Source organism: Chroicocephalus ridibundus, chromosome 4, assembly GCF_963924245.1.
Source record: "Chroicocephalus ridibundus chromosome 4, bChrRid1.1, whole genome shotgun sequence".
Lineage (NCBI taxonomy): Eukaryota > Metazoa > Chordata > Aves > Charadriiformes > Laridae > Chroicocephalus > Chroicocephalus ridibundus.
Window position 1 is genome coordinate 44,899,719 of NC_086287.1, and position 20,792 is coordinate 44,920,510.

The 20,792-nt window shown below is 47.4% G+C and overlaps 1 protein-coding gene across 8 annotated transcripts in view; it reads right to left on the minus strand.

Moving 5' to 3' along the window:
* Window positions 1–6,925: 6,925 nt before the first annotated feature.
* The window catches only part of TYRO3 (TYRO3 protein tyrosine kinase), a 45,285-nt gene continuing 31,418 nt past the window's right edge, over window positions 6,926–20,792 (minus strand). For all 8 annotated transcript variants that reach the window (XM_063331888.1, XM_063331889.1, XM_063331894.1 and 5 more), the window contains 7 exons: window positions 18,776–18,856; window positions 16,951–17,043; window positions 16,081–16,202; window positions 15,473–15,582; window positions 13,850–14,009; window positions 12,243–12,379; window positions 6,926–9,378 (listed from right to left, as the gene is read on the minus strand). In XM_063331888.1, coding sequence (XP_063187958.1) covers window positions 9,006–9,378; window positions 12,243–12,379; window positions 13,850–14,009; window positions 15,473–15,582; window positions 16,081–16,202; window positions 16,951–17,043; window positions 18,776–18,856 — 1,076 coding nt within the window. In that variant the 3' untranslated portion in view covers window positions 6,926–9,005. The remainder of the gene's footprint in view (window positions 9,379–12,242; window positions 12,380–13,849; window positions 14,010–15,472; window positions 15,583–16,080; window positions 16,203–16,950; window positions 17,044–18,775; window positions 18,857–20,792) is intronic.

Consider the following 20,792-nt stretch of genomic DNA (forward strand, 5'->3'; position numbering starts at 1 on the left):
TTCCCACAGCCCATCTCCCAGCGGGGCTTCAGCCAAAAGCCTGCAGTACATGGTGAGGAGGGACCATCAGGACGTTCCCTATGAAAGCAGCATCCTTATCCAAAGCAAGGACATGCTAAAGCATCCAGTTAAAGCCAGTCTTCACGTTACGCGTTTCACTGAAATGGATCCAGAGAAATTACAAAATGGCACAGAGAAGGCAGCCATCAAGTACACAAAGCACTTTCCCCATAGATGCTGCCGATAAACAACATAACCACATCACAAAACTGCATAAGCGTCCCAGGGAGCAAACATGCAACGAACTCTGGACGAACTGAGAGCTGGCACTCGTCAAAGGCGTTTCTGCATCTCTCCCAAGCCAGTTTCACTGTTGGCTTCACAACTGTACATCCGGAAATCTCATCAGGTTTTGCACGCCGAATGTCAATGCAAAGCAAAAATTAATAGTTTGTGGCCGAACTCTCATTTCAGTTGCTTCCTGTAGTTTTGCAGGAGTCAATAGGTGTAACTGAGCAGAAGGAAAAGTCTGGCCAAGAAAATCTCCCAACTCTCAGACTGTGTGGAGCCAGAGACCAGAATTTTCTCTCTCTCAGCAATCTGCTACTCTCTCTCAACGGCTGACTCACGTTAAAATATATATTCAGAAACATAAGCAGGATTACTCTTCACTGTTCACCAGCAAAACTGCTAAGCAGAGTAGAGCATGGAGGCCAGCCGGGGGAGCGTGCCTGCCACCTCAGACCCCCAGCACAGTTCCGTGGCATGGTGGCAAAGGTCTTGAATTGGTCAGCAAGGGGAAGGATCCAGCCGGGCACGCACAGCATCCTCGTGGGTGGAGATGCTGCCGGGGCTCAGGGGCTGCCATTGGTGGTGATGGCAGCTCTCTACCCAAGTCGGGGCAGGGACATGAAGGAGAATGTGGCCAAGGGGAGGTATTGAAATTGGTTTGCAGGATGCAAAATAGGATTTCGTGGCCAGGCAGGCAGGAGGGTGGGCTGGAAGGAGAGCTGTGGGGGAAACAGGGCTTTCTGGTGAATGGTGAAGGGTTTCTCCTGCAGACCTGCAGGTCGTTTAATGAATGTCTTCAGCTTTCTGAAGGGCCCATGTTCAACCGCCTTTATGGGCACATTTCTGGGGAATGTAAACAATGAAATGTGAGGGATTTTAAGAACGAGGGCAAAGTCTACTCTCATATGAGCCCCTAGAGCAGCTACGATTCCTGCTGTAGGAGAGGAGGCCGGCGTTTCTGAGAGACGCAAACATCACACTGCAGAGGGGAAAATGTCCCCCACAGGCACATTATCTCTCTGTGTCCAGAGAGGTATCTCCGCTGCCCTCTCTGAGCTTTCCCAGCTCTCTGCTGAAGCAGCCGATGCCAGCTCCCTGGCCAGCCCTCTGCAGCCAGCCCTGTGGGGCCAAATCTGAATTTGATCCCCAACATCCTCAGGGTAAAACCTTGCCCACTTCAGGCTGCCTTGGGGCTTTTCTGTGCATGTCAGGAGGGATCCCGCAGCCAACGCCTGCACAGCCAGCTCAGCTCCTGTTTCCAGCATCCTCCCTGCAAGCAAAAGCTCAAGTGGGAAGAAACCAGACAGTTGCCATTGTCTGTGGGTTCATCTGCACCAAGGGAAAGGTGTGTTGTGCCCTTCCACCATAGCTGGTGAAAACAAGGCAGCACCTTGCTTCCACCTGCGATAGCAGGTCCAGGAAAAGAGAGCTGTGGGGGAGACAGAGATACACCTCACCCTGCTAATGCATAGGAAGACAGACCACAGAAAGCCTTGTCTTCTTTAGGATTTTTCCCACATTCGCACTAATGTTGAGCAAAGAACACTTTTTTTTCTTTATTTGCCAAGCTCACTGTCAGTGATGCTCTGTTGCCCAGACCATTTGTAAGATGTTTACTGAGAAAATAAATCCATTAATTTTTTCTCATGAAAGTTTAGAGCCTTCCTGGAACGAAGGCAAATGCAGATTTCCGACATTCACAGATTTCTGATGCCAATAGAAATTAGTCTAGAAACAGGCAAGCTGTAAAGCACGATGTTGAACTCCTGCCAGCCTTGTGACGGCATCATCCCCTGGACTTCCGTGAACTGCTGCGCATTGCCCCTGCCATGGGATCAGCATCAGGGCTCAGCGGTGCTAAATAACACTTCAGCAGCTGAACAAGCACAAGGAGGAAAACTGATGTCGTCCCAGCAACTCGTCCTTACCCAGGAGAGGTCAGGGCACGGTATAAAGGCAGGCTGGGTGCATTTCCAGATTACAGACTATGTCCTTCTCTCAGCTGTGTTGTTTTCTTGCTAGGGAACCAACCTTTGATGATCTCAGTGTCTTTCTCACTGATTTACACCAGTATCAGCAATGGGCAAGTCAGGCCCGTGGTGCAGGAGGCCTCTGGGATAAGGTCTGCTCCACTGACACAACGAGGGTCAAATGCAAGAGTATAAATCCCCAAATAAAGTCCCCGTGGGCCAACTATTGCCTTCAGTTACAGCACTGCAGCTGTACCCCCTACCTACAGCTTGCAGAGCTCAGCAGACTGGCAGTATTTCCCAGAGTATATTAAGAGAGAAAAAGGAGAAATACCGAGCCATGTTATTTTCTGCTATAAATAGGTTCAGCTCCTCTCATTTGGACCCTTGCCTGATGATGTCTGCAGAAAAAGTTGGCCTGCTGGCAGGGCAGCAGCCCTGAGCAATTTCAGTGGTGACCCAGAGAGATTTCATCAATAGGTGGAAAATATGGGAAATATTTCACATAAGCGAGCCCAATCGTTGCCTCAGGTACAGCCCAGCGTATCAGCTTCAATGAAAGCGCCTTGGCGTAACCGGGAGTGTTGGCAGACAAACTGGAGTGAATCAGACTGGGGGGAGGGAGTGTGAGAAGTCACCGGCTGTTTGCTCTGCCGGAGATTTCCACCCCCACAGCAGTGCTGGTAGAAACACGTGCCTGTGCTTCATCCTTTTCTGTGCATCCTCTGCTGTCTTCCCTACCTTCAGCAGCGCCGGCACAGCCGGCCCCAGCTGCCGGGATCCCCAATTCCAGAAGAGGGGGAGCTAACATATACTGGGGAAAGGGCTCTTAAACTGCCCCAGCTGACTGCTGAGTAAATGACAAGCCTTGAAGTTGGAATTTGACACAGGGATTTTTAGTACCGTGGGTTCTGGAAACAGTTAAGGGCCTGCTTCGTTCCGGGGTGCAGTTTGGGTCCCGTGCGTAACCCCCAAGTCTGCATCTTCCTTTGCCCTCACACCCTGCAGCTCGGGTGCAAGGTTCATGGTCACTGAAGGGCTGTTAAAGCTCAGTCCCGCCTCGTACGCCCAGCCACAAGCCTGCAAAATATTTCTGCTCCTGCTTCTCTTTGTGTATCTTTGTGCAAGAGGAGGGATAACGTAGACAAATAATACCAGGAAATATATTAATTAAGTCTGAACCTTACCTGTTGTTAGCAGAGGCATGCTGCCTTAGATCATCTAGCAATGTGAACCTTGGTTTTTTTAGCTTATTTTAAGGTAATTTAATAAGAAGAAACAAGGAGAGGCAGCAGCGAGTGACCAAAGGGCGCTCTGCTCCAGCTAACACCCGTGCCGTGCCGCACAAGCAAAAGCGGCTGTTGCAGAGGCATTCATTGGCGGAGCAGAAGTAAAGAGGCAGCAGCAGTCTCCCACGCAGCTCGGGTAATGACAGGGTAGCAGCCAGGATCGTTGTCTTATATATTTAACTAAGAAAGCAGCCACCTTCTGAATTTGCTGCACTAATTGCCACGTTGCAGTGTACAGAGCGTGCTTCTCTCCCATGCCCCACCATTTCTCTCAGCTCCCCCATTTTGTCACCTTTACTGGCAACGTGTTTACCAGCATATAGTGCAATACCTTATATTCCCAATTAGATCGTTTATGTGTGCAAACCCTCTTTCCTTTTCAGGAATTCCTGCTTCCTCACGCTGCAGGCTGGCAAGAGCCAGCTCCTATAAGGACTCTTCTGGAAACTAGTCCAGTCCCATTAAATCCCTACTGAACTCAACAAATCTTAAATCAACAAGTGCTGTCCATTTCCTGAGGTCAAATGTTTCTTTCAGTTCTATTTTAAGCCAGTGAAGAGAAACTGGAGGAAACAAAAGCTGTTTAGATACTTTCCAAGCTGTGACTGGTGGCTCATCGGAGCGCCCGCCTGGCAAACGGCTCGGTGGGAGCCAACAACCGCTGAAACACCCAGCTCCTAATTTCGGTCCTATTGTCAACATGACCAAAAGATGTGCCATTTCCCCAGCCTACCCACATTTAGAAATGAATTGGCTTGGCGTGCCTCGAGCTGGAGGATCCATGGAGTAATTAGTAAGCAAGGAGTCGATCTTCTTTGTTTTGTCACTAGACCTCAGTGCAGTGACTGAGGTCTGATTCATACTGACGCCGAGTTCCTTTTATATGACAGAGCAAATGCAATCAAAAACCATGTCCGTCAGTCTTTTCTGTTCTTGGACTAATTGATTTTTAGCTCGGTTTCCCATGGTAACAAGGCTTTCTGATCACCAGCTGCACGTGTTGGCCCTAATAGCTTTTGAATCCACTGCTTCATTTCAGCCAAATGCGATGGCAAGATCGAGGTCTGCAGGATAATTAAGTTCCTACAAGTTTTCTGAAAACAGGCTGTGTGTGGCAGACCCTATTAGTGCCACATCGGTACCTTCACCACAGATGGAAATGCAGTGACTTTGTTTTGGACACCAGAGACTCCACCAAGGGAAAAGCTCTTGTAAGTACCTTAACTAGGGGCAAGCTTCACCCGGTGCTTGCAACCACCCGTGGGATGCAAATCCACAGGAGACCAGGCTTCCTTCGCTCCAAGTGTTCATAGAACAACTTGCTATTTTAAGGGAGCATAATTGGTGCTAAATAACAAATTGATATAAAATTAGGACTGTGTATGAGGCTGCCTCACAGAAATCCCTGGTAAAAAATACAGAAATTTGCAAAAACTGGTGGCTGTCTGAGCGTTAGGGGAAAATGAATACTGCCAGCAAAACAGAACGTGGATCAGAAAAATATGTACCTGCAAATATTGTTCATTTCTCTGGTCAGCCAGGCTCAAACTTTTACTCAAAATTAATTGCATTGGACTTCATGGAGGGTTTTTAGTGAGTCAAGGCTTCCCTCAAAACACAGGTCAAGAAGGAAGGTGGCAGGTCCCAGGGTCGGTGTGCGTTAGCTCCGAGGTGCATCCACGCACTGCAGGCACCTGCTGAGCTGCCAGCACTGAGCTTGCTATTCCCCACGCTGCCCAGGTATCGGATTGGGCTGGAGCATCCCCATATCTGCAGGCTGAGCTGCCAGCAGAGCCCGCGGTCTAGGGCCCATCAGTCAGCCCTGACCCTGGAGCTGACTGGGGCATCTCCCCTCACGCATTAACTACCCCTACGTTTCACAGACGGTGCTGCGAGCTTCTGCCGTGCCCTTGTGAAGCACCATGGGGTCACGCTGTCTGACGACTGAGCTGGTAACTGCCCTGAGTGGCTTCAGCCTGCATTAGAAAGGAGACCCTGTCCCATCCTCAGGAAGGTGTGGATGGAGGAGTGTGGCCAAGCTTACCAGTGTGGGACAGAGGTTGTTTCGGCAGAGACGTGCAGTGCCCCTTGGCTGTCCCACCGCAGGGGATGGGGCTGCCGCTCGGGAGGATGGGAGGGACTGCACTGTTCTCCTGGGGCAGTGTAAAACAAAACAAAAGTGGTTGTGGGGGGAAATGTTTGGTTTAGTTAGGAACCCAGTGTGCCAGACTGTGCCTAGATCAGAACTGTTAGGCTAAAGTTTCCCTGGGGTCAGGGTCACAGTGCTGTCGCCAAGTGGAGGCAGAGCCAGGCCAGCCACGTACAGACTCTTTATGATTTAGGAGCAACACACTGCAGGGCACTCGGGCTGGACCAGAGCATCTCATCCTTTACCAAAACACAAAGCCAGCCCCCACCCTGGACCCCTGCCTGGTCCCAGCTGGGGCAATGCTTTCTCTGTGCTGGGATTTCTTATACAAAATTCCCCATCTCTGCTTTTCAACTCCCTCGTTTGCTGTCTTCACAGCTCGGCCCATCTGTCCCCATTTTAAAATCTCCTTCCCTCCCTCTTTTCTCACTAGCTCTTCTTCTGGTGTCACTTCTCCCACCCACAACACAGCCTGGTCTGACCAGGCTTGCATGCGAAAGGATTAAATCATCATTGGAACCAGATCCAAGGGACATCACTGGGCAATGGAACCTTAAAATATTAACTAAATCAGTCACTTCGTGCTTCGGAAGTCGTTTTTCCTGCATTGCAGATGGGGGGGTGAATGCTTGTACCGATTACCATCACTCTTCCTCTCTGTGTGAGCTGGCAGGCAGAGGGCGTGCAACATGCTGTTTGCTGATGAAGAATAAAGCGAGGTACACCTTTTCTTCTCTGTGAGCTGGAAATCCAGGGGCTCTTTTATGTTGTGCTTGGAACATTTGACTCAGCAGCTGAATTTTACCCACCGCCTCCAAACCTCTCTTCCATAGAGAGCACTGCCAGCAGTTGGATGGGTGAAGGCAACAGCTTTCAGGGAAAAACTGATGCAGAGGTTTTGCGCTCCCAGGTAGGATGCAGCACGTCCCAGTAAGGGCGCCTCCCCAGGCTCCCGCGCAGTGGTGGCTGCAGAGCCTGTCTCTGCGGAACCACCGGCCCGTGCCCATCAGATTTCGGCTTCAGAGTCTCAAGGCTGGAGCAATGCAGAGTAACTGCAGCCAGGGGAAGCTATACATGTTCTCTGCCTCCAAGAAGTAGCTTAATCGTGCTTGTGATGTTTGGTGAAGGGAGAAAGACGTCTTTCATCTGGGGCTGACAGATTCGCTATGACCCCACTCAGTAAGCGAGCATGGTCACAAACTCCGCCACAGATAAGAGGCTGGAACTCAGACACAGTACATGTTTTATTATTAAAAAATGCATAAAAACTAAAGACATGCTTCCCAAAGTTAGAGTCCATATGTACATCTGCGCTTCCCAGGCAGCTGCAGGGCGCATAGCCTTCTGCCCTCACTGCAAACATGCACCGCACAGGTTTTTGTTACCCTTTGTTAGGTGTTATCTTCTCACCTGCATTTACAGCATTCCAGCTAAATGAAAACTCTGTACTGCCTGGGGTATAAGATGGTGCAGTTTGTATCTGCAACTGAGAAACTGCACTGAACTTTGAGAGATGGCTGTAGGACATCACTGTTCAGTAGGAAACTTTACAGAAAGGACCCATGCCCACGCCCCAGGCTGAAATTCCCCTTCCCTAGAAAGTGTCCTCATTAAGGGCTGAAACCGGACCTGAATTTTGTAGTTAGCCCTAAAACTTACAATACGCACATACTGGGCATCGCACGGTGGAGTGTTCTGATATCAAGTCTGCAATCTCATTTGACTTATTGGTCCCACCTTTGCCAACTCAGCAAAGGATGACATTTGTGGAATTTGTTTCTGAGAAAGAGCAATGTGGAATCCTAAGCCTTGTGATACTGCCGAGTTTTCAGGGCGCTGGAAATAAAAGAAATTAAGATCTAGCAAATATTTAGGATAAGTAGAGTAAGATGTAACTGCACTTCCTTGCTGGGAACCACTGCACAAAACAAATGCTGATTTACAGTAAAATATTAAATTATTAAAAACCACACAAGCGCTTGCAGTTATAGTGAGTCAGACATGCTGATTGGAAAACAAAACAAAACCCAAAGGGCAAAACCATTCATTTTGCCCTGTCTGGAAGGCTGCAGTGATACTAGTCTGTGTTCTGATGTGGCTTTTATAGCATGCCAGAAGACCTCCTAAATAGGAAGGCCAGTGGTTCTCAAGCTTTTTCATCATGAGGACTCTCTCTTCAGAAAGAGATCTCCCAACTGATCCCTTCCCCCCAACACACACACACACCTTCCCAAAACCGATTTCACACCTGCACTGCAGCAGCTACAGCACTTGGTTACCTGAAAAAGTCATAGGACTGTTAAAGAGAAAGATTAAACGAATCCTATTTTAAAGCAAATGCTGAATCCTGCTCCTGCTGAAACTGAAGCAAGTCTGCCATTCTGTAGCTAAGCTGTCTCCTTCCTCTCCTGGAGGGCAGCATTTAGCATTAATGAGCACTGTTTCCCCATACTGCTGTTAAGTCCTCTCTACACTGTTTCCTTTCCATGCCTTTGAAGTTGGATTCTGTCCTCACACATGCCAGCTGCTCTCCCTCCCTTCGCATTTTAATGCCAGCTGCAAGTCTGGTCAGGCCTGAATTGGCATCAAACAGAAGAAAAAGAAAGACATAAAGGAGGTATGTGGGGTGAAGAGGGATGCTGGATTTTCATTTTTTTCTAATTTCATCGCTTATCAAAATGTCTGAAACTCTTAAAAGAGCCCCGAACTGAGGAAGCAGCAACTGTCACTGCATGAAATAAGCCAGATGTTCAATTCAGTTCTGGGTAGATCTGCAGATCAGTTTGAGAACCACTGAGGTAGGCAACAAGTCTAGGCAGTACTGCTGAGTGAACACAAGGGGAATTTTGCCCTCTTGTCCTGAATGACAGTGTAAATACCCACTAGTGTTTTCAGAGGTACCAGTCCCGAAGTCACGCAGCCAGGATTGAAGACAACATCTACACAAGAGCGAGCACGGACTGAACAGAAGGTGTATTCAGCTCTGCTCCAGCAGTCAGTGAGAAGGAGCAGAGCATAGACTCTGACCGCCCACCTTAGCTTTGAACTCCTTTCAGCAGGATGCCATCAACCTGTAACCCTGCTGTCCCCCTCCCCCAAATCCAAGGGATTGTTGGGGTTGTGGTCCTTCCAAGCCGTCCGCCACTGCAGCCCACACAGGTGGTGAAAGCAACAAAAGCTGCCCAAGAGCTCTGGCCAGTGCTGTTCAACGCCATTCCAGATCCGGCATCAGAGCCCCAGGCGACACGGCACTGTGGCTGCACACATCCCGTCCCAGGGAAGCAGAGTGTCACTGCTATGTACAGGCTAACAACTTTTCTCTCCTGTCTCCAGCTCATACAGAAGGCTTTTGTCCTCCCCTTCTTGCCCATCTGGATGCCTTTCACCCTCGGCATCATCTCCAAGGCACAAGGGGCTCATGATGTAGCGATAGTCACTTGTGACAGCAGCAGCTGCCCCAGCAACAGTCTCTTCACCGTCCATGTTTCCAAAGGAGGCGTGCAGGGCAGGGTCACTCGCAGACGCCTCTTTGTCCTTTCCAATGTTGACATAGAGAGGATCTTGACTGGAAGAGAGTACAGACATCCTCCCCCGAATCATTTCCAGCTGAGAGCGGAGCACTGCGAAGCTGGGGCGCAGCTTGGGCTCCGGATGCCAACATCTGCACATGAGATCGTAGCTGCAAAATAGAGGGAGACGAGAGCACTGAGAAGCAGAGCCGCCACCCCCTGCACCTCCGAACAGGGGCTCCGTGCAGTGTAGCTTAGAAAGCACAGACGCTTTCCTTAAAACCTATCGGCTTTGGCCTTGCACAGGTGACAGCACGTGGGCAGGCATTATGGATCTAATTCCTTGTTCCTTCCCATTTTCAAAGGCATTCTTTTTTGTCAAAATCATTATTTAGACAGTAACAAAAAACCCAAAAGCCCTGTCAAAGGATGCTGAAATTCTTGGTAAAAACCTCATTCCACTGTCCCTGGAGAGCTAGTATAGGACCGTGAGTGTGACACCACTTAGTAATAGCTTATGAATTTATTCACAAAAAGCATCCTGACAACCTCTGCTGCGGCTGAAGCCATCCCTCCAAATTCTAGTTCAAGAGCAGATAAAACACAGGAAAAAAGAAAACAGAGATCCAGCTGAGGGAGGTGCAAGTTATTTCCAGAATATTCTTTGAATATTCTTTTTTCACAACGTGTTAACTCAGTGCTCCCAGCGTAATGGAGGCGTGCCGCTGTTGCTGCCCGACAGGTTGCCAGCGGGACTGGAAAAAGGCACAGTGGGTTTGTTCAGAGGGCTGTGGAGGAATGGACAGCAGCTTCACTGCTGGACGAGGGATGCTGAAATGGCCTTTCTACTACAAAGGCACCACCCCTACGCAGAAGACATGTTCGGTGCCATTACCAGCCTCAGGCCCCGTCCTGCAGCGTTTCTCTTGCAGTCAAACGCCAGCCACCTCAACTCTGGTTGCCTGAGGGCCAGCACGAGGAGACGCCGCTGGCTCCGATGGCCTGCGCTCAGGCAAGGGGCAAGGAGCTCTGCTCCCTCTGCGGCCGCCTTTGCTGCTCAGCGCCTGTGCTGGCTGGCCTCCCGCCGGAGCCCACTGGGCTGGAGCGCGGCCAGAGCCATTGTCCTCCTCCTCTTTGTGCATCACCCACAAGACTGGCAGCTGCATTCCTATGGCGTTATTGTTGCCAGTTCTGCAGGGAACGGGAACAAAGCACAGTACTGGCACTGAAAAACACCGCAGACAAACGAACCTCAGTTAAACTTGTAAATGGAAAAAATCCGATATGGCCTTTACTGGGAAAAAGAGCATTTAATGATGGCTTTTATTTTACTTTGTGTCCCTTGCTTGCTGTCAGCTTTACAAGACTGTTTTTGATCTCACAGTAGTTCTACAGAAAGCTTCTACGGTTCAGTTGTCTTAATCCTGATTTAGGTCCCTCACAAACAGTAGAAATAACTCTAAATGCTCCAGGTAAAATAGAAACTTACTATCCTGTGGCACCAATTCTTTTATCCTCGCTGGCAAACAGCAGAAATTCATTTGAAAGAAAAGTAGAAAACTACTGGCTGTATGGAATCAGCCCAAAAGTTCAACTGCCCCAGTATCCTGCCTCTGACAGTGGCCAGTGGCAGATGCCAGGGGAAAGCACACAAGCTGAGGGTGAGCATGTAGCGAGATCTTTATGGTGTATTCTCTCAGGTCTCAATAACCTGTAGCTCAAAGGCCTCTTGAAATGGAGGTTGTACCTTTTTAGTAGTTTTTGATGGATTTTTCTTCAATGCCTAGCAGCTTTTTTGAATCTCTTTTCTACTTTTGGCACCTCTAACATCGTATGTCCACAAACTTCACAACTTGGAACAAAAGCCACTCACAGCAGTCAAGATGCAGACATACAATGAATTTAAGCAGTGGTAGAACAATTACAACAAACTGCTGAGAAGCTAAAATCTACAGCTTTAATAACATGCGTACAGATTATTCCCTATGTGGAAAAAAGGCTGGAGAAAGGAAACCACATGAAATAATCCACCTTTACAGCAAGAGGGAAGAGGGAGGAGAGAGGACCTCACGTTGTCCATTTCACACACAAGGAATGTCTTGAAAAGGGCAATAAATCAATGCTCATAGTTATGTCTTGCTTTGGGCAGGACGCTGAGAAAAGAGACTTGCTTGGGCACTCAGTGAAATGATTTCACCTTTTCTGGACTAGGCAAGCTTTTACGCTGGGAGAAGTTATAGTGACACTCCCTGAGGGACCGCAGCCCCACGTGTGGATTCCAGGAAACTCCAGTTGCCATCCGTGGATCAAGGGCTCCTGAGCAACCATTTCACGTAACCTGCTGGCCAAGAATGCTCCCTTGGCTGCAGGACTAAGGCAGAGGCACAGGCTGCAGCATGTGGCTGCCTGCTCCCCATTGGTCTACCCGAGTACTTCCTGCAAGTCTGAAGACCTCTGAAACCAGTATCTGCAAGATTTGTTTCCACCTGTAATTTAAGGTGGGACATTGATCTACAGAACTTTAGATCCTCCTGTCTGCCCTCTTCTCTTTCATCCTGCTATTTCTGTGAGAGTAGTAGATACAATTTTGAAAACTGGGCCCAACTTTGAAAGACGTATGCAGGACAGTGTCTCTGCAATCCAGTTTCCTTGTAGTCTTGCTAGATTGCTTTTCTATTCAGCCTTCAGGGTGTGCCACGAAACTCATCTCTTTTCTCAGACGCTGGCCTGAGAAGCTAGGGAGCAGTGAGTTTCTGGAAACACGGCTATAGTTTCCACAAAGCCAAGGGCTGCTAATGTTGACACTGTTCAAACCCTTGAGCCAAGTTAGCTGCTCATGTAGCTACCACAGGTTCCAGGGAGCTCTGCCAGCAGAGAGTATCTGGTAGCTAACCCAGAGACTTTCTAGTGAATGCCTCTGTGTACTGGGAAGTGGATAGATTCAGATCAGCATCCCAGCCAGCTGCCCCTGTTTCCTTCCAGTGAGCCAAAGTTCTCAAGGAATCACATGTCAGCAGGGCGAGGAAATACTCACACATCTTCCAGGCACTCCGGCGGCTGCTTCAGCCTGTTCCCGCTGATGAGGTAGTTGTAGATTTCTGCATTCTCAATGCCAGCATAAGGGGTTTGCCCTCGGGTCACAATCTCCCACATGGTCACCCCAAACGCCCACTAAAAGGGAACAGCACACAGAAAAACTGAACAGACAGTTCCCTGATCGCTGGGGTGGGGTTTCAGTATGCTCAGACTGTGCCGACCCTCCCAGTCCAGGGAGCACCACTGTTACATGAGCAGCAGTGATGCAAGAACTATCCAAACTCTAGCTAGAAAAGAAAGAAACGACCCATCACATGCTGCTGATCCTGACACATCATCTTTGAAGACAGCTGAAGGCCCTGCCTGGCCCCATCCTGCAGTGGAGCAGGTGAAGATTTGGAAGCTACTGCTGTCTTCCACCTGCAGGCCTTCCCCAAGCATCTCCTACTCATGGTTCTTCAAGGTATGCAGTATCAGTTTTGTGGTTCCCAGCTACAAGAAGATTTTGGTTTGGGGCTCACAAATCAGCTTCTTAATTCATTGAGACAGATTCTGAGTTCCTGGAAATGTACAGGCACAAACAAAAGAAGAATTTAACCCATAAGCAGGGCAAGGAATTTAGCCAATAAGCAGGGCAATGGCTCACGTTCATTTGTGCTCTACACTGCATCAGTCGTACTTCTACACTTAAACTAAACTGCAAGGTTTGTTAGGTGCAAAAAATAATTATTTTCATAAGCAAAACCCTGTCCAGTGTAATATGTAATATTATTGTAATAATACTGTAATAATACTGTAATAATACTGTAATAATACTGTAATAATACTGTAATACGTCTGAACTAGCGATCGCCAATCATTAAACACTGTCTATGATGGTTACAGCAATCACTGGGCAACACAGCAGCCAAGTTACAAGGCACTCTTGGTGCTCTCTTCAGGGACACTGCGACATGGATAACTGGGAAGGCAAGTCCATAGGCCTGAAGGACAAAACTAGCGTGAAATCAGGTCAAAAGGCAGCAAGGAAGAGGGGAGAAGGTATCAGAAAAAAACCCCACAAAACAAAACAAAACACAAAGGGAAAGGAAGCAAAAATTTCAGATGAATGGGTTTAGCTTCACTCCCCATGGGTGAAATTATGGAGAGGAGTGTCTAAACACTGACATTCAGAATCTATGAAGCTCCACCAATGCCTTCTGTAGGACACTTCACTTGTACATGAGTGTGTGGGTTACATGCATTTCAAATGTCACCTTCAAATTGTCACGCAGAAGAAAAAGGAGAAAGAGTAAAAGAAAGAAGAGACTGCACAAAACAGAGAGAAAGGAAGAGGAGAACGGGAAAGGTGAAGGAGGGGATGGGGATAAGCACTGAAAAATGAAGGACCAAAGGACCAGAGGAAAAGGGTTCATATCTTCTGCCATAAACAACTTGCACATATTTTTAGTCTTGAGTTCTGACAGCACCCAAGGCAGAGGTAGCACTGTCCTTCAAACACACGGCAAGCTCCCTTTCCCGTCAACAGGGCTTTTTCCCACCCCCATGAATACAGGATTCCTCCAGTTCAGCAGGAATACAGTTGGTGCGTTTGGGCAAACTCACCACATCACTGTGTGTTGTGTACAGATTATCCGCCAGACTTTCCAGAGCAAGCCACTTCACTGGCAGCTTGGAAGCACAGCCCTGACGGTAGTAGTCTCCACTGTAGATTTTCTTAGAAAGCCCGAAGTCTGCAACACTCACGTTCATGTTCTCATCCAACCTAAGGGAAAGTTTTAATGACTGAGAAAAGATTTACTGTCTACCTCAGGCAAAAAAGAGGTACATCCAGGACTGTCTGGCCAGGGAACTGAAGTATATCGTTCACCAAGTATTGCCCAGAGGGATAATGACTTCATCTACTTGATGACCAATGTGAAATAGTTTAGTGGTCTCAAGTCAGTTCCTTGAGACTAATAGGGAGATAATTAGGACTAAGAAAGTAAGGAAATAGCCATGCTCAGATGGTCTACTCTGTCAGCCAAAGTGAACTCAGATACTTTCTGCAGTTTCCAAGATAAACAGAGGACATTTGTAGCGCTCATTGCTACCACTAAGGCCTACACCCTGTAGAGGCAACCAAAAAATATACATGCTTGCCTAGACTGCTCAGACTAGATCTGCAAGATCTTCTCTCCAGACCTGGTTAATGGTCTGAATTTCTCTGTCACCCACTTAAACCCAGACACGTTGGTAGATAGTGCAAGTGAAGCCCAAAAAGACTTCATGCTTCCAAGGTCTCATAAAGGACTCCCTGCCTCTCCCAGAAGACATGATGAAATAGACATTCAGCTTGCTCTGAAGGAAGTCTGTACTTTTTTACATGTTTAAAAATAGGAAATCAGTATGGATTTCTCATAAATGTCAAAGCAGGCTAACCCATCATTTTTCATTATGACTGTCAGGGTCCTGCCTGTACATCTGGACATTCAAATGCCTTTAGAAATCTGTGTCTCATTGCAAATTTTACTGGTTGTTGTGGTTTTGTTCAGAGGCAGAGTTCTGTCTGCCAGAATGAGTTGTTCCTTACTCCATTCTGAGTGAAGAAGCCGAGGGAAAAGGATAAAAAAAGGATTTTTCTTCCCTTCAAAGCAGGCAAGGCAGTTTCGGGACAAGAACAGCAATGTGGAATCATACAATGTGTTCACCATGCAATTATTTCTAAAGGCATTCTCCGCATAAGCCATTCGTCACAAACCTTTAGGGAAATTCTGCATTTCTTATATTGTGATAATCAAGTCCTCAAAATAGATATAAGAAATACAGATTTCAGGCTACAGTGAAAGTTCCTTTATCCTAACACAGCCAAACCCATTCTCTCCTGTTGGTTACATTATATTGCAGAACAAATAGCCCATGCTGACACGCAGCCATTAGAGTGACTAATTACAAACACATATTGTAATCAACCCTATGCAAATACATGTGCAGACCAATGATGGAAAAGTTCCTTATAAATAGGGTTGATTTGGAAGCTCAGTGGGACATTAAGAGTTGCTCCCTGCCACCAGCACCACCACGACCACACACCCCACCCTCATGGGCATGGCTCCCCTGTGCCCATTGTCACTTAAATGCAAGGATCAGCATTCTCAGACAAGATCCCTCCCCACTTCTGTCACGTGAAAGGCTTCTCATCCCTCTCTCACCCTCTTTCTTTCCCCAAAAAACTCACGGGTCACTTACATGCAGTTCCGAGCTGCAAGGTCCCTGTGTATGAAGTTTTTTGAGCTCAAGTACTCCATCCCACTGGCAATGTCAATCATGAACTTGAGGAGTGTCTGAACAGGCAAATTCTGAAAGAAATTACAGTTTAAGTCCTGTTCCTGGAAGCTTTCAAGCGTGTATGGCAAACTTCAAGATTTGCTGCTAGATTACTGAGCAGTGTCGGGGGATATAGAGAGAAAGGAATGGACAAGTTGGTCCTCAACATGCATGGAATTAAATATGTCAACATCACATCCAATAACTTCCTCTGGTATCAAAATCTGGTCATCTGCCAACACCTTTGTGAGACCAACACCAAACTAACCCGAGTACATTCTCTGAAAATCCATACCCTCCCAGAAGAAATTCTACAGCAAAACTTCTTTACGGTGAGGGTGCCAGAGCACTGGAACAGGCTGCCCAGGGAGTTGTGGAGTCCCCTTCTCTGGAGACTTTCAAGACCTGCCTGGATGCAGTCCTGAGTGATGTGCTCTAGGCGATCCTGCTTTAGCAGGGGAGTTGGACTAGATGATCTCTAGAGGTCTCTTCCAACTCTGAAAAATTCCGTGATTCCGTGACAGACTTACAAAAGGGTTTTCCCCAATCCGCGACATCAGCAGAAAAGCATGAAGGTCTCCATGCTTCATGAAGGGCAGGATCACCATGGGAATTGGGAGACGGCCCTTGGGACGGCTCCGTAGACTGACTCCTAATGAGGACACACACAGCAAAGGGGTTTTAGCAAACAGATTAGTCCCAAGGGGAGTTTTACAGGCTGCTGTGTCTTTCTCTTACACATTTGGAGGAGAACATGCACTTTTGGTGGGTAGGTTCCATGCTCCAAGTTCCATTGCGTGGCTTCATGCCAGGAGAAGTTAAGGCACCTCTAACCCTGTTTACTTCAGAGGCATCACTAAGTGCCCAGTGGTGCTCAGCTCTACTTGCAGGACTGGCTATAAATGTTTCCAGGATCACTCCAGACCAGACAGCCACAAACCCCAGGGTCTGCAGAGCAACCTCCACATTCTAGAAATTGCCCATGTTCCATTAATGCCCACCCATTAATGTCTTAGTTCCTACACAGTACTTCAAAAAGGCACAATCTCCTTTCACTCTATTTGCCTACCAACCCACCTGTCTGCATTTCACAGGAGTTTAGACATTTCTCAGCCAGCCACACTCTCCATGTAGGATTTGCAAGAACCAAATAAACGGCTTAAATAAGAAATGCTTATTACCGGTGTATAAGGGCAAGTGTTGTGAGCGCTTACACACACTCCAACTCCCTCTAGGCCTGGGAAGGAGCAATGCTGATATACGCACGACTCCAGACAGCACAGAGGTGGCGGCACTAACACTGCTGTTGGACAGCAGTGGGGGTGCGTATGTGAGGCTGTGTGGGACTGTGCAGGAACGGGAGGTGCTCTGCAGCTCCACAAGCAGCAGTGCTGGCTTACCGATCAGTTTAGTGACATGCGGGTGGTCAAACTCCTTCATACATGCAGCCTCTCGCAGGAACTCCTCAATGTCAGTTGAGGTAAAGATGTCCGCTGGAAAAAAGCCAATGTAAGTTTTCTTCCTTTGTGCGTGGCTCCAAGGGGCTTTGCAGATAATGATTATCAGAAGCTTGTTCTTTGCGGCACAGCACATCCTCTCAGACCTACAGCTAGATGAGCCAGTTTACAACAAAGCAGAGCCTGAGCCTTTCTCCTGGGATGGGCAGCAGTAAGTGCACATCAGGGACATCTGGTAAATTGGTTCTTGGCAGAGCAAAGACCTGCTGATTAGCAAGCTCTTTTCTCATTAACAACTTTCCTTGGAAGCCATGGAAATCATGTGTGGCTTAAAGATGTAAGAATTAATTAGCTAAAAGGACCTAAACCACAATGTTGGGGTGGGGGCACACAAAATTAAAGAAAATGTTGAAACTGAGGAGGTGGCCTGTAGCCCCTGGCTGGCACAGCAGACCCCGTATCATCTCTGACAAGGATGGCATGGAATATCAATGCTTTTATGTGTTGTAGCATGATTGAGTCTTCTAAGGTGCAAGAGCTAAGATTTCTTAAATAACCACACCACTGGAGAGCTTGGACCAAATTCAGCAGTGACATAAATCAGCATAAATTTGGAGTAAATTATTTCTCATCGCTATTACTCCAGATTTATGGAAGTTTGTCAACATAATCAAGAATTAGCCCAGTGGTCTACTATCCCCGCTGCTGCTGCTGAATTTAGCAGGAGTCCTCCGGTCCTGCTACAAGATCAGACTTAGACCTGTAGGGGAGTATTCACATTATCTGCTTTAGGCAAGTAATTTAAATATGATTCAGAAGATAAAAGTAGATTCCCTTTTTACAGTGAATGCAGTAAGGAAGGTGCCTCTGGAGGGTGACAGAGAGTTCCCAAGTTACGTGCCTGAAGGTAGATGGTCTGACTACACAAAAGCTTGCAAACTGATTAGAATTATTGTTGAAACTGGATAAAATGATGCGACTTACGCTAATATGGTACTAGTATATTTATCAAAAGCTGGTATTCTGTGTCAGGCAAACTCAGCTCCAGAGATAAGTGAGTGTGACACTGCCTTAAGTGTCAGAGTTAATTTTTGCCTTGCAGGCAACAGGCATGAAATAACATAGGTTAACATATATATACACATATATATATGTACATACTTGCTTTGACTTATACCTATCTATTAATTGCTTTTCTTGTTACAGACTTCTGTCTGATGAACGTGTTAATTGCCCTGGTTATGTACACTCATCAAATAACAAATCAGAAGGGAGTTAGACTACTTAGTCAAATACGCCTGACTGAGATGAGTTAGCTTGTCACTGCATTCAGCCCAAACACTCTTCTGTTTATTCTAGGATATACGCTTGGAGGAATACCGTCTTTCACTGCTGAATTATTAGGACAAAGCAGACCTGTCTGAGCTGTCTATGCCACATGATGTAGCGCTGTGTTAAATCAAGCAACAGAACAAGATCCTCTATACACAGAAGAAGCTGTAGCTATGCCTTGGTTTTGGTTGCACTCGCCACACGCTAGGTGCTGTACAAGCAACTAAGGTGGTACAGGTCCTTCCCTGAAGAGCTTCTACTACAAAAAGACTGACATGAAACGGATGGGAGACAACATGGGTAGAGTGGCTGAGTGGGAAGTTCAGAGAGGAGTAAAGAGCGTCAGAGGACGTCTGCTGGAGAACAGGACAGTTAGTATTTCATCTTTCCAAGCTCTCTCCTCTTAAGTACTTCAGGTAGCCCTGCTTCCACTTACCTTTCAGCATCTTCACTGCCACTTTCTGGAAAGAGCCATCATCTAGCTTCAGTAGTGCCTCTCGAACTGACCCAAACTCCCCTGTGAAATGACCAGAGCAGGCAGTGAGGGAACAGCTTCTTGTGAAGAAAGCATGATTCACAGCAGGTACACTCCAGGGGTGACTGGCAAAGAAGCAGAATAACCATAAGAAACACAGCTACCAGCTTCATTTTTCATTCTGCAGTTCCAGCCAGCAGCATTCAGCATATGTGCGCCTAGAAGAGGTAGCGCTACCAGCAGACAGAGGCCACTGTGCTGGCAGTCCATAAGGCAAAGGAAAACAAGAGGGAAAGAAAGTAGTCCACTACCAGACGGACAACGCAGAGTCAGAGTATGAGCTGGGATCCCAGGCAGACATTTCTGTGGAAACCATATCATGAGGGCTGAGTCTGAGTGAGGGTCTGGTCAGAGACAGGGTTATTAGCTGGAGCAGCAAGTGGATGGGTTGGCTGAAGAAGCTCTCAGTGCTGACAGCCGTCACAGCTGAGTAATGGTGCCAGGACTCAGCCATTTGAGACACAATCAGGCCTTATCTCTCAAAACACAGGGAATGACTTCTATGAATCACAGCTGACCAGACAAAACATAGAACACCTACTCGTGTGTGCGTGATATGCTAGTTCACAGGAGGAAGTGTTCACTCTCATGTGTTCTCTAAGGCAGATCAGTGGAAATGCAACCGGCCAAACCCTCTTACAATTATTTTAGCCTGAAGTGGCTTTATACCACAGCATAACAGCCTCTTTGTATTAGATCTGGCTCTAAATTTGCTCTCCCTAATTTTGTAACTGCTTACCCCACCCAACATGCATTAGTATGAGGAACTCTGGTACTGAAAAGAAGGAAGCAAAATATGGCACTCAGGACACCTACCCCAAAAGCATTATCTTTCCACTGGCTTTTCACCAGTGTCCTTCACTACTGTATGGCACACACTTATTTCACAATAACCACGAGCAGTGCGTCTGACAACAGAAGAGGAAAATGGGACGAAGCAAAGGCATTTTATACTGCTTACGTATGACAGAGCTGTTGCTCAGCTGTAGAGTCAGCAGAGCCCAAGATAATGCCATCTTGTAACCTGTATGTTGAGCATGGGGTTGGTGGAATGGGGCTGACAACATAGACCAGATGCTGTCAGCGAGCATCCTCCCACCAAGGCCATCCCCGGGGCCCCACTGCAGCTGATTTCCAGTTTGTTACATGTCATGGGGACAGCCCAGAAGGGTTGAAGCAGGATCCCAGAAACTGGCCAAGAGCTGACACTCACAAACAGATGACACAGCTGTTTAATTGTTAAGCCCTCTGAGACCACTTCTGCAGGAAGGTCATCTTCCTGCTCTGAAAGAAACACATTTGGTCTAGGAGGGATGGAGCAGAAGAACGCTCCCAGTGAGAAAGGGTCAAAGAAAACTGCAATAAAACTAGTCTTATAAAGAAAAAGGAAGCCAAACATTACAGCTTCCTTTTGCTTATGACCCCTGACTTACACTCCTCTCTTAGTTATTGGCTTTATCGTTACACGTTTTCAGTTATTTCTAGAGATTGCCTTCAGCCCGAGAAGCAGGGAAGGATGATTCAACAGTTAGCACACTGGCCTGACATTTGGGAAATCTAAATTCAAAACCAGCTTTTCACACAGAGCTTCTGGGCCAATCTTTTAGCTGAAGTTAAGTGAGAAGCATCCCACCTTTACTCTGCCCATCCCTCCTGACCTGAAAACCTCAGAGAAACGTTAGGAGCACCTGTGTGGGAGATCCAGATGGAGATCCACAGCCAGAAGAGCTCCTAAGGATGTAAACTAACGAGGACAAATGTCAGCAAAATTCAGTACCTGTTCCAAATGTGCCTCTATAAGAGCCCAAACTAAAATCTGGGGTCCAACCACCCCAGATGTTGAGAATATCTGAAACTGAATCAACATTTTTTTTGAGGGTTTGGAGTGTTTGAGGTAGATCATCTCTGTCTCTGTATT